Source organism: Lepidochelys kempii, chromosome 11, assembly GCF_965140265.1.
Source record: "Lepidochelys kempii isolate rLepKem1 chromosome 11, rLepKem1.hap2, whole genome shotgun sequence".
NCBI lineage: Eukaryota > Metazoa > Chordata > Testudines > Cheloniidae > Lepidochelys > Lepidochelys kempii.
Window position 1 is genome coordinate 51,067,992 of NC_133266.1, and position 12,734 is coordinate 51,080,725.

Sequence of the window (12,734 nt, forward strand, 5' to 3'; positions counted from 1 at the left end):
ATTTGCACACAATTCTGTCCTTGAAGCAAAGGATAACCACTGAAGGAAATATTTTGAAGTTTTAGACAGAACAGGGAACTAAAATCTCAACGTGAAGGGTTTCAAGAGGTAGCTACTCTGTTTGGTTTCCTCCATCCCAAGTGACTTAAAAATATAACTTTAGAAAAGGCAACAGAGGAAGTTCTTAATTTCATGGGAAAATACTCATAATTTTCTTCAGACTTGATTCAGGAGATTGTGTCCTTCTGGCTGTATTATTTTTTTTTTTTACAGAGGGCACAGAGGTGTTCAGTTTTTCACTTGGAATCCAGAGCTACTTGAGTTTCATAGTATCAAGTTTTCGTGATGATGTTTGACCAAAAGGGAATTGGTCAATTGAGGAATTGAGGAATTGCTTCCTTGCAATTGAGGAAGACAAGACCGCAAGGATGGAGCTGGACACCATTATAGAACAATTTGCCAAGGAAAGGTGCTGCTGTGGTGCTAGATTCCAGTAGTTGGCAGCATACGAGCCAACGCAGTTTGGGGGAGATTCCACTTTGTTTAGGCTTGTGATTTTTGTTTTAAGGGTTTTCTTTTTAACTTTTTATCTTTAAAAAGCCTAAGGTGATGTGACCTTTGGGTCTCATGCTGCATGTTGGCTGACCTTGCTCTAACCCTTACATCTGCCCCGGAAATACATGCCTGTTACAGCACCGGCCCTGGCTAAGAGCTTCAAAATTAGCTGAAGAGAGAAGACAGCGTCCATGGATGTTCTGGGTACATCTCTTTTTTAAAAGCGATCTGTAGCACCTTGTGATGGGGTGTACAAACCCCACACTGGGTATCATGGGGTTAAGGGATTATTTTGGGCTCAGCCAGCCCCGCCACACCTGCAGCAAATGCTCCATCTGCTGGAGGAATTAAAAGATAGGGAACTAGTTCATTTGGGTGGCAGAGCTGGAGGTGAGCAGACCTGCAGCCAACAGCCCCAGCAGCGCAGAGCAGAGGGAAGTTTAAGGCACTGACACAGCTGCCCAAAGGGGCCCTCCCTGAGGGAAGGGAGGACCCACCCCAGAGACAACCAGAGAGGGAAGTATCCTGCAGACCTTGGACATTGGTTACCCCCTCTGATTCATTGTGTTAAAAAAGCAAGTATTGGATGAATGGACTATAAGTTGGGAAGAAAGCTGGCTAGGTTGTCGGGCTCAATGTGTAGTGATCAATGGCTCAATGTCTAGTTGGCAGCCGGTATCAAGCGGAGTGCCCTAGGCTCTGTCCTGGGGCCAGTTTTGTTCAACGCCTTCATTAATGATCTGGATGATGGGGTGGATTGCGCCCTCAGCAAGTTTGAGGATGACACTCAGCTGGGGGGAAAGGTAGATACACTGGAGGGTAGGGATAGGGTCCAGAGTGACCTAGACAAATTGGCAGATTCGGCTAAAAGAAATCTGATGAGGTTCAGCAAGGACAAGTGCAGAGTCCTGCACTAAGGGCAGAAGAATCCCATACACTGCTACAGGCTGGGGACCGACTGGCTAAGGGGCAGTTGTGCAGAAAAGGATCTGGGGATTACATTGGATGAGAAGCTGGGTATAAGTCAACAGTGTGCCCTTGTTGCCAAGAAGGCTAACGGCATATTGGGCTGCATTAGTAGGAGTATTGCTAACAGATTGAGGGAAATAATTATTCCCCTCTATTTGGCACTAGTGAGGCCACATCTGGAGTATTGCAGTGAGTTTTGGGGCCCCCACTACAGAAAGGATGTGGACAAATTGGAGGCCGGGGAGTGTGTGGGGGGGAGAATGATGACATCACAAACACTTAAAGCAGGGGATGGAGTGCAACTCCCTGGTCATATTTAGTTGTTTGTAAAGCCATCATTTTTTTCATGAGAAACACAGAACCTTGACCTCAACTCAGGACGTGGCAGGGAAAATCAAACAAAACCTTTCCACTTACTTTTCAAATAATGCTTGTATGTTTTGTTTTTGAAATGAGGTCTATAGAATTATAAATGAAAACATATTATTAGGATAATTTTAAAACAACTTATTTTAAACCTTAACATTCAAATAGATAAAGGAAACAAAAGGAAGTAACAAGTTAAAAATGAAAGGAAATAAAATCGGGGAAGTAAGGTTTTACTGTCAGACTTTTGGGTGATGAGAATAAGTACACTTCTTAGCGCCCACCACATCTAAAACAGGATTCCCTGCTGACTGTGCGTTTGGGGGTAGGGAGGGGAGGAATCCTCTCCTCAAGTCACAGAGCAGACAAGGACCAGCCCCCGTGATGCTACTCAAAGGCTGCAGTAGCTATTCTGGCCATTGTGTGGGAAGGACTTGGGAATTGGTAGAACCTTCATGCTTCACCCCTCTTCAACTGGTAAGAATTGCTCTGCTAGAAGTCCCCAGAATGCTGGACTGTTCACGTGCAAGGGGCTCCCCACTCAGCACAACCACAGAAGTGGGTTCTAGCCCACAAAAGCTGATGCCCAAATAAATTAGTTAGTCTCTAAGGTGCCACAAGGACCCCTCATTGTTTTAGCAGGTCTGCTGTGTCATGAACCCTGTTTACCTGTGCTAGGGGAAAGAGGATTTCAGCCTTTGTGATAGTAGATCTCAGACACTGTTTGAATTATCTAGTTAAACACATCTCATTTCAACTCAAAAGTGCATTAGTTGTTGTTGTACCAAAAATGTTATAAGGATATATATTTCTGTGTAGGAACTGTATAGTTTTCATATTCTATAGCTGAGTAACCAAAGAAGTCAATACAATCTTCCTATTCAAAATAAAACAAATCCCATAAACTGCCTACATAGCAGGCTTTTATTGTATGAGGATTTTATTATATGATTTTTTTTTTATTTTGGGGGGGGGGAAATGGTCAGTGGAACTGTGTATTAACATGACAGAGAACCAGATTCTGGCCTGTACTTTAACCACAACAACTTTCCTCCCTAATTATGTGCCTAACTACTGTTTTGCATGTGCAAATATGGGGTTTTGTAGGTATGTTGTTGCATGCAGATTTTTGTGGGTTCAACCCATTGTGCCCACATAGAAAATGTATTCATTGTATTTTTATTGAATTTTTAATATATGAATCTTCTTTGTTCCCACCAATACTGGAATACTTTTAATGACTATGAGTTTTTAAGGTTCTCTTTTCATTCACAAAAAAATTCTTTAGCGTTCTGTTGAACAGCAATTTGCAAACAACTTTTTAAAATATAAAATGTGAATTTTTTCTTTCCCTTACATTACTACTTTCTATTCCTTAGAATATTTTCTCTTTCTGTGATTCCTTTACAGTTGCTGCACATAAAGTCTGATAATGATCAACATATGTTTCAAAGACCCTCCACCTTTTTCTGGTGTAATAATGAGGATTCAACTCCTTGTTTAGATATCTCTTCCATTACACTTACTCCTATGAGCTCTCCTGACTCCAGACTATCATCTGGACTATTAACACCACCACCTTCAAAAAGTGGTCTTCCCAAGCCAGTCAATGAATACAGCATCCCAAGACCTCGTGTAATCCTGCTGTGCAAAAACTTTTTTTTTCTATTTTCCTATGTTCTCTGTTGTGTGTTGATTGTATTAAACTATACATTTTGTACAGTGGTTAAAGGACAGATCAGATGTATTGTAGGTTTTTTATGGGTACTGTTAAAATATGGAGACTTTTGAGATGTTTTATGGTGCCTGCATCATATCCTTAAGATAATACCTTATTTTCCCAACTTCTTAACATTTCTTCTTCTTTACGTTCTAATGGATTACCTGTATGTGCTATATTTATTGGACTAGTTTGCTATTTTGATAGAGTAATTACACTAATAATAGGTATTTACGTTATTCAAGACAGTGTCCCAAAAGTCTGATTTGGAGGGCTTTAATTTTTTCAGTAGAAAGAGAACTTGGGTAAGTGAGAAAGTATTGATTAGCCAGAAGAACTATCAGCCATTATATTTGTTTTACTATAGTTTATATGAACTCTGTGCAAAATGAAGGCTGCAAATTATTTTATTCTAAAATGATCTGTAACATGCATATTGACTGCCTTTTCATAACAATTTGTCAATACTCACAACCTTTTCTCCATTTGCAAATGACATTTGGCTGTATTTGGCAAACATTATCACGGCTTTCTGCATGTGTTTACTGAATAAAAATGCTTCTCATGTTCATCCAGATTTTAATAGTACACATTTATTTTTTGAATTAATCACTAATTATCAAATTTAATAAAAATTAGTTGTATTAATGCTATCAAAATGCCCAATGAATACGACAAGAAATTGGAATATTGAACAGCAAAATATGAATGAAAAGCTTTTACCAAAAAGACTCATTTAAGACTGACCTTAAATATTGTTTACATATCTATCTAGTTTCTGCAGACCTATTTATAACCTTAAATTCTCAGTTATTATCTACTAGCCACAATTCACGCAAAAATCTTCCATGAACATCAGTGGGAAATCTGCATGTGAATCTAGGGTAATCTATGGCTCATAAATACGTGCAGGGCCTGATATACTCCTGATGCAGACAAACCCCATCTCACATCATTGGGAGTTCTGTTTGCACGAGGAGTGTGAGATCTGCCCACTTTTTGATTACTGTTGTTTGTGTTACACAGCCTGAAAATTACACACAGAACTCCCATGATTTTAATGGGAGTTCCATGTGCAGTTAACAAGAGTCTATTGCACATAAACAATATGTTCTCAAGAACCATTGGCCCATAGGCTTTCTCTGAAGTGCATGTGCTAACGCCTCTTGATGTCAACAAGAGTGTGTGTGTGTGAAGTTCCATATAAATTAATCATTTTTAAAAAAGAAGTTGAATTCTAATCTTACCACAAACATGCATGAGAATTATTTATATTAAATAGAATGAAGTAAAAAGACAAGCCAAAATTTTTATATATGGAGCCCTTACATTAGGCATGTCAATACATGTAACTAAAAATGGCCCAATTCTCAGAGGGGCTGAGTATTTCCAGATCCCACAATATATATATATATGTATATATAAAATATGAATTCCAAATTAATGAGCTGGAAATAATGTGGTTTTGAGAAAACAATACCACAAAAGACTATTGAATGACGACTATATAGATGAATATACAGGAAATAAATACTTTAGGACTCTCTCCAGCCCAAGTTTAATATATTATACAGATTATATATACATAAAATCTTTCCAAGCTGCACAGTCTGTAGAAGTGAGAGAGTCAACATATTCAAGAAACAGGTTAGCTTTTTGCAGAAAACACCACTTTGCAGAAAACTGCACATTCGGGAGTAGAGGAACATCTCAATGAGAGAGGAAGAAGTACTGAAAACGGGATTCTGCCTCCACTGATTTCAGAGCCTTTCTCTGCTTTATCTCCCCTTCTTCGCCACCACCTCCTGGAGTGATGCTGAATGAGAGAATGCTGTGGATGAGGGAAATATTTGTGTAGTCTCAAGAAGCAGAGAAGGCTGGTTTTGGCCTGTATATGGATTTTATGTTAAAAATAATAATAATAATAATAACCTAGTTCTATAGGTAGAAGGTTTTACTTTATCCTGCACAGAGTGAATGTGCTGCTAAGGAATCACATTCCGATCTCCAGCTCTGCCCTTCTTTTCTGGAATGGAACTGTCTTTGACTGCATCTCTGTGATGGGACAATTTGAGCTACATAGAAACTACTAAAGAAAGGAAAATACTTTTCCAACATTCCCATTACAGCTGCATGGCCCAAGAGGGCTGTGGAACTCCCATGAGCGAGCATCTGTTAAGGCTGCTTATCACACAGGTTGTAGCACTGAGATAATCTGCCTAAATCAGTTTGTCTTAATCCTTTGGTTACAACCTCTTTCATGTCAGCATTTTGAGCAAATTGGGAATTATTTTGCCAAGTAATTAGGAAATAGTACATTTTTCATCTGGCATTATAGTATTTCCGGAAGCTTATTTTCTATAATGTGAGTAAAACTGAACTTGCATACTTCTGTCCCATATCAGTGGTATATATTTTGCCTTAGTTTGGTTTGTCATTCTGAATTTTTAAGCTATTTTTAGCGTCTGTTCTGTATTGACTAGATTGAGCTGTTTTCTATGTCCTGGGAGTGATGGTAGAACTGCTGTATGAGCTGTGATTCATGTTTTTTATTTCAATGTGAATTTGGAACCATAGTAACTTATTTGCTTATCCAGTATTTGTTGAAGTCTGCTAAAAAATCCGGGGCTTTCATAATGAAATATTTTCTGCTCCCCATTCAAGGATAATTTTTTTTTATTTTGGATTTTAATATTACATTTTGTCAGTGTCTTAGATGTCCGGGTTATTGCTTATCACAACATACATTCCATGCATTGAGGACAGCAGCTCTCATAGGTTGTCAAATAAATACTCATGTTATATAAGGAGAAATTAGTAAAGAAAAAAATATTGGAATTATATCTTTTAATTTCAGTCACTATTTCTGTACATTCAAATATATAGCCTATTGCTGTTGCCCTGTTATCTTAAATGGGTCTTGGGAATAGTACCTCTATTCAAATTCTTATTAATTTAGAGTTGTTTCTTTCCAGCTCTTTCAGGTCTAAATGTCATTTATTTCTGGCTATCTCAGATTTACTGAAAATGTGAAATTTACAATGCTATTTGGGTTTTAGCATGTCCCATAAACTCTTGGTTGTGAATGCCATTTGCTTGGTGTCAGGAGCTGGTTTTTGCATGCTGTTATTTTTGATACTGTAGCTCTTCTGCATGCTGAAAAGTACAGTATTGTGATTTTTTCATGTGAAATATTACCCTAATATTTATTGTCCTTATTGTAGGCAGGCAGTGTGACACCTAAATCACCCTCCACTGACATCTTTGATATGGTTCCCTTTTCTCCCATATCCCCTCAGTCATCAACACCTACTCGCAATGGCACACAGCCTCCTCCAGTACCCAGTAGATCTGCAGAGATCAGTAAGTTTTGTAACGACTGACCTAATTTTTTCTTATATTGTTTTTTAATAAAGCATCTAAAATGGTTTACTGACATTTTCGTGACAAGCCATTTACTGTTTTTGTTAGTCACATGTCTGATAATGCCATTTCATTTTTATGCCATCTGAACCAAATTCTTTGCAGTTCCTGCCAAGTTAAATAATGAATAAATTCATTTAGTTGATTAAACTATCATATTCACAATTTGATGGTTGGGAATTAAAACTTCCTTACTTTTTATAGTATGGTTTTTTTAAAAAGTTAACCCAGGAAGTATTTTGACTTCCAGTTACATTTTCTTCATTGTTGCTCTCAACATTAATATTTTTTGAAAACCTCCATTTGGTGGGGGGTAAGGGGGGAAAGAGTGGTGATGGTATAGAATGGAAAGTTGGATTCACAACTGAATATTCAGAGTTTATTGGGGTAATAGTGTTCATGTTACTTTTCATGTCATCCATGAGAAACAAAGATCAAAGCTCAGAATCTCAGTATGAAAGTAGTGTATTTTGTTTCCAGCATTTTGCCATGATGGAGGAATATTGCATTTTATTGCCTGACACGGTCTAGAAGCCCTATCCTGAGAATTGCTGAGCTCTCAGATTTTGACCCCAGAATGTTCTAAATAAAGTAGAGTACCCAATTCAGCCCAACTACAAGTCCACTGAAGTCATTGGTGTTTTGCCTGCTCACATCAAGGTTCAATTTGATCTGCAGACCTTGCAGAATGTTTCACTGCACATTTCTCACCTAGTGTACACATGAAGAGCCACTTCCTGGTTTCATCTAGGTCAGTGGCAAAAGTCCATTGATTTCAGTGGAAGTAGAATCAGGCCCAAAGGTACCAGGTACCAGAAATGGTACCTAATTCTTATCACAGTTACACTGGTGTAAATTAGGAGTGACTCCAATTAAGTTAACCATTAACTCAGTGTAGAAAAGTGGTGTAAATGAGACTAAGATCATTCCTGCTTTTCATTTCTTTAACCTAACAGAAAAACACTGCAAGAGAATTTGCCATTTAACAGTGAACTGAAAGGCTGTTTATAGTTGATGAAAGTATTTGTATTTCTTTTGAACAGCAGTGGTGCAATTGTATACAGAGATTTATCATATTTGGTGTTTTTCTTAAAGCCCCATCTTTTGAGTCCTCTGCATACAACATAATCTCAGTTTTCATTTTTTTAAAAAGTATATTTCTAGCCCTCATGGTTGAAAAGAAAATCTTGAAAATGTAAACCTCAAAGGCTCAAAAACCAGAAGATAGATAATGAGAACAAACATTAGTTTTGTTTTAAAATTTCATGATTTTAAAGTCAGTCTCATAATTTTGGGGGACTCCTGAGTTTTGAACACGAGATGATACTACTGCAGTAGTTGATGTCATTAACATCTAACATTGAGGTCAGGTGTTGCATGTGTTAATGATTTCATTAACTGCTTAAGGAATAAATATCCATAAAGGAAATACCAAATCCATATTTTGACAAGGTCCCTCAAAAAGGCTCTTATACAAAGTAAGGAGTCATGGGATAAGAGGGAAGCTCTTCTCATGGCTTAGTAACTGGTTAGAAGATAGGAAACAAAGGGTAGGAATAAATGGTCAGTTTTCACAGTGGAGACAGTTAAATAGAAGGGTCCCCCAAGGGTCTGAACTGGGATCAGTACTTTTCAACATATTCATAAATGACCTGGCTAAAGGGCTAACCAGTAAGGTGGCGAAGTTTGCAGCTGATACTAAATACTCAAGATAGTTAAGTCCAAAGCAGACTGTGAAGAGTTACAAAGGGATCTCACAAAACTGGGTGACTGGGCAACAAAATTGCAGGTGAAATTCAGTGTTGATAAATGGAAAGTAATGCACATTGGAAAACATCATCCCAACTATACAAACAAAATGATGGGGTTGAAATTAGCTGTTATCATTCAAGAAAGAGATTTTGGTATCATTGTGGATAGTTCTCTGAAAACATCTGTTTAATGAGTAGCACCAGTCTGCCTGTAAATTCCATTACTCTAATGGATAAGCTGTTTTTCTGCTAGAATATAGAGAAAATATATTTTAGTCTTGATCTGACTATTGACAAACCATTTTGAATTAATTTTGGAAAATAAAGTAATTTTAAATTGAACTGATAACCTGGATACCTAGTTTCAATCCAGAGGGTGACAAAGGTTCTGAAAAGTGGGTAAGAAGAGTGCATATACCAAAAATGTCAAGAGGCACTGAATGATTGAGATATTCCTGACTGTCTTTACAATTGCTAATAGCCCTAATGTTTCCACTCTTGTTGACACTGAATAGTGCTATACTTCACTGATTTCAGTGGGACAGCTGGTGTAGTTTGATAGCACCAAAGACTGGCAGAATCAGATCCTAAGCATCTGGTAGTAGAAAAAGTGTAGTCTGGCAGTAGAAATCTTTTCAAACATAGCCTAGAACTCTCTTTCTGCTGCCTGGTATGCTTCAGTTATAGGGGATATTCTTGCAATATTCTTTATGTTCTCAAAATCTCATTGATCTCAGTGCAATTTGGGATGCACAGAAAGGACAGATTTGGGTCTTTTATCTGTATAAATTTGTGTTATGGACTAATCTATATTCAAGTTGGGATTTTACAGCTCAAGAAAGGATACAAAGGAAGCTCTAAGCCACTTTTCCTCCTCCTCTATTCATGGGGCTGGCTCCTGGTGAAAGTTATAGCATCTCCCATCCACACTTCCATTCCACCCAAAAATGGCTCCCTTTAGAGCTGGTCAATAGAATCCCAAGGAGGCATTTTGTTCTCAAAATTTACTGATCTGTTTAAATTTAATGTTTCACAGAGATAGTTCGGTTTTGATGATGCTTCCCCAGAACTTAGGCAGGATTTCAGCAGAACCCTGCCTAGCAGATAGCCTTCAAAACCTGACTCGCTTTCTGCCAGCATGCCAGCTGAGCTCCTCAACATCCCCGGCTTCCAGGATCGTGGGGCCTCAGTCGCTGGCTCTACCCATCCCTATTATGTATGGGATAGAGCTATGTGGAGAATGACAATTCTGTTTCACGAAGGATTTCAACGCTTTGAAATTTATTTTTGTTTCAATTAGGAAAACAAACCAAAAATTTAGAAATTTTCTATGAAAGGGAATGCTCAGAATGCAAGATGGGGTTCTTCAAGGTGAATTGCAAAGATAGTTAAACCCAGATTGTTTGCTGAGAGCTTCCACCAGCCAATGTTTTTTTTTTCCCCTTTGTGAAATAATCCAGAATCTTTATGTCTGTGGTATGGCCGATACCACAAGTCTCATTCTAGCAGTATTATGTTATCAACTTTGTCACAAATTGAGAAATTATGAAAGATCTTCAGCAAACCAGGAAGAGCGAGGCTAAAAAAGAATATTTAAAAAGTTAATTAAAACTTCTTTGAATGCAGAGTGGTCTCACCAGCCTGGTTAGTGGGATTAATGAGCACAGAAATCTCAGTTTAACTCAATTTTAAATTAAGTTTTCAAGTTCACCTCCACAATATATAGACATTGCAAATACAAGGGTTGAAAAATCAGTTATTCAGTTCTTATTTTAGTTACCAATGAAGAACTGAGTTCAGCTACTTCCTTTGTGAAAATTCCAATAAACAATATAGAATCCTTTAAATAATCATCAAAGTGTCTCTCTGATATGTCTATAAGAACAGCCACACTGGGTCAGAGTATCCTGTCTCTGACAGACACCTGTACCAGATGCCTCTGAGGGAGTGAACAGAACAGAGAAATTTATCGAGTGATCCACACAATCATCCAGTCCCCACTTCTGGCTGGGGGACAGAGGTTAAGGACATCCAGAGCATAGGGGTTGCAGCCCTGACCATCTTGGCTACTAGTCATTGATGGACCTCTCCTCCTTGAATGTATCTAAATTTTTTAGAACCCAGTTATACTTTTGGCCTTCAGAACACCGCTGGCAATGAGTTACACAGATTGTGCATTGTGTGAAGAAGTACTTCCTTTTGATTGTTTTAAACCTGAAGCCTGTTAATTTTGTTGGGTGACCCCTGGTTTCTGTGTTACGTTAAGGGGTAAATAACACTTTTTCTTCACACCATTCATGATTTTACAGACCTTGATCATATCTACACTCAGTTGTCTCTTCTCCAGGCTGAGCAGTCCCAGTCTTTTTAATTCTCTCCTCATATGGAAGCTGTTCTATACCCCTAATCATTTTTGTTCCTCTTCTCTATACTTTTTTTCCAATTCTAATGTATCCATTAGACATGGGGTGACCAGAACTGCACACAGTATTCAAGGTGTAGGTGTATAATGGATTTATATAGTGGCAAAAAGGAATTTCCAGGTGAGAAATTCTCATGTTTTAAGTTATCTTACAACAAATTTGAATATCACCTGCTTTGTTATGTCATAGATAGTCAAAAAGGATCTGTGTTACCTCTATCCTAATCTGCATAATCAGGATGGGAAATACTGTATTATTACAATGGTAACTCTCATTGAGGGACTGTTCTCAGTCATGGAGATAAACACAACTGACAGGTGCAGTATTTCTAAATCCTGTTTTGAAAATTGCTTTTATACCTTTCTCTCTCTAAGTATAATGCATATGTGTAATATAGTTGTTTTTGTAACAAAAAACTAGTTTCCTTGTTAAGTATTTGCTGATTTTTAACCTGCTGTTAGGCTGCATTTCATACAGGGCAAGTGCCGCACATTCAAACTGAAATGTTGTCTTCCACTTCTTTAGACCAGAGGGGCTTCTCACAGAGTGGGATGGTCACACAGGGAAGCTGCATCCCTTAAAGGGGTGTAGTGGTTCACTCCTTATGCAGGGTGAAGAACTCTGAGAGACAAGCCTGCGGTGATCCCCTAGTGAGGGTGCAGCTGTGCCTAAATGTTGTTACCTAGCCCAAAGTTACCACACAGCTGTCAGCCTCTGTTCAGGAGAACAGCGACAATAATGTGGCTGCTCAGGACAAGGCTGTATGAAGAAAAATGTGTGGGGAAGCTTGCAAAACACCTGCCTGACACTGTGTTAGCTCTAGGCAGCGTTGTCTGTTTCTCTCATAACTCGGAGTATTACATCCACTCACAAATATGTCATGAAAAATAAATGTTATTTTTAAGTACAGCAAAGAGATTGTGAAAGTACAAGAGCAATTTTCAGCCCTCTCCAAAGAATAGTATGTGATCAAACCCAACCCTAAAACAGATATTTAGAAACTGAATGTGTTCAGACATAATTTGCATTGGAAAGTTTACTCGATATGGCACTGGATATGTATCTATAAAATTAATTTTGAACATGAATTAAACTGATGTATGGCATGGTTTACCTCATCTAGAATAAGTTTTTCTATGCTTAGTTTTGAAGGATAAAGTTACATAAAATCAATAACAGTAGAAACAAACCATTTCCTCACCTGAAAGGAGAAATTACTGATCAAACCCTGTAACCTGCAACCCTTACTCATGTGAGTAGTTCCATTAACTTGAGCAGAACTGCTTCTTGCAGGTTTGGGCCCAAATGAGAAATATTCCAGAATAACTGAAAATATTCCATATCAGTCAAATGTTCAGAAACTTCCTTTTAATAATAATGTGAAGTTATATTTCAGCCCTAAGAAATGCAAAAGCCATGTTTTTTTTTTTTTATTTCACTGATGTATGCCTTAGGTGTTTGGTAAGGCATGGTATCAAAAACTGACTGCCTTCAGCTATCTGCGAAGGGTAATAGTCGCACTGAAAA

The 12,734-nt window shown here is 38.0% G+C and overlaps 1 protein-coding gene across 2 annotated transcripts in view; it reads left to right on the forward strand.

Annotated features, from left to right (window-relative positions):
• Nucleotides 1–12,734, forward strand: part of GULP1 (GULP PTB domain containing engulfment adaptor 1) — a 141,733-nt gene that overhangs the window by 110,151 nt on the left and 18,848 nt on the right. Inside the window, exons 9-10 of one of the 2 annotated variants that reach the window (XM_073306130.1) lie at nucleotides 3,301–3,525; nucleotides 6,835–6,973. In XM_073306130.1, the coding sequence (XP_073162231.1) occupies nucleotides 3,301–3,525; nucleotides 6,835–6,973 (364 nt within the window). The remainder of the gene's footprint in view (nucleotides 1–3,300; nucleotides 3,526–6,834; nucleotides 6,974–12,734) is intronic. The other variant, XM_073306131.1, reaches the window with a different exon arrangement.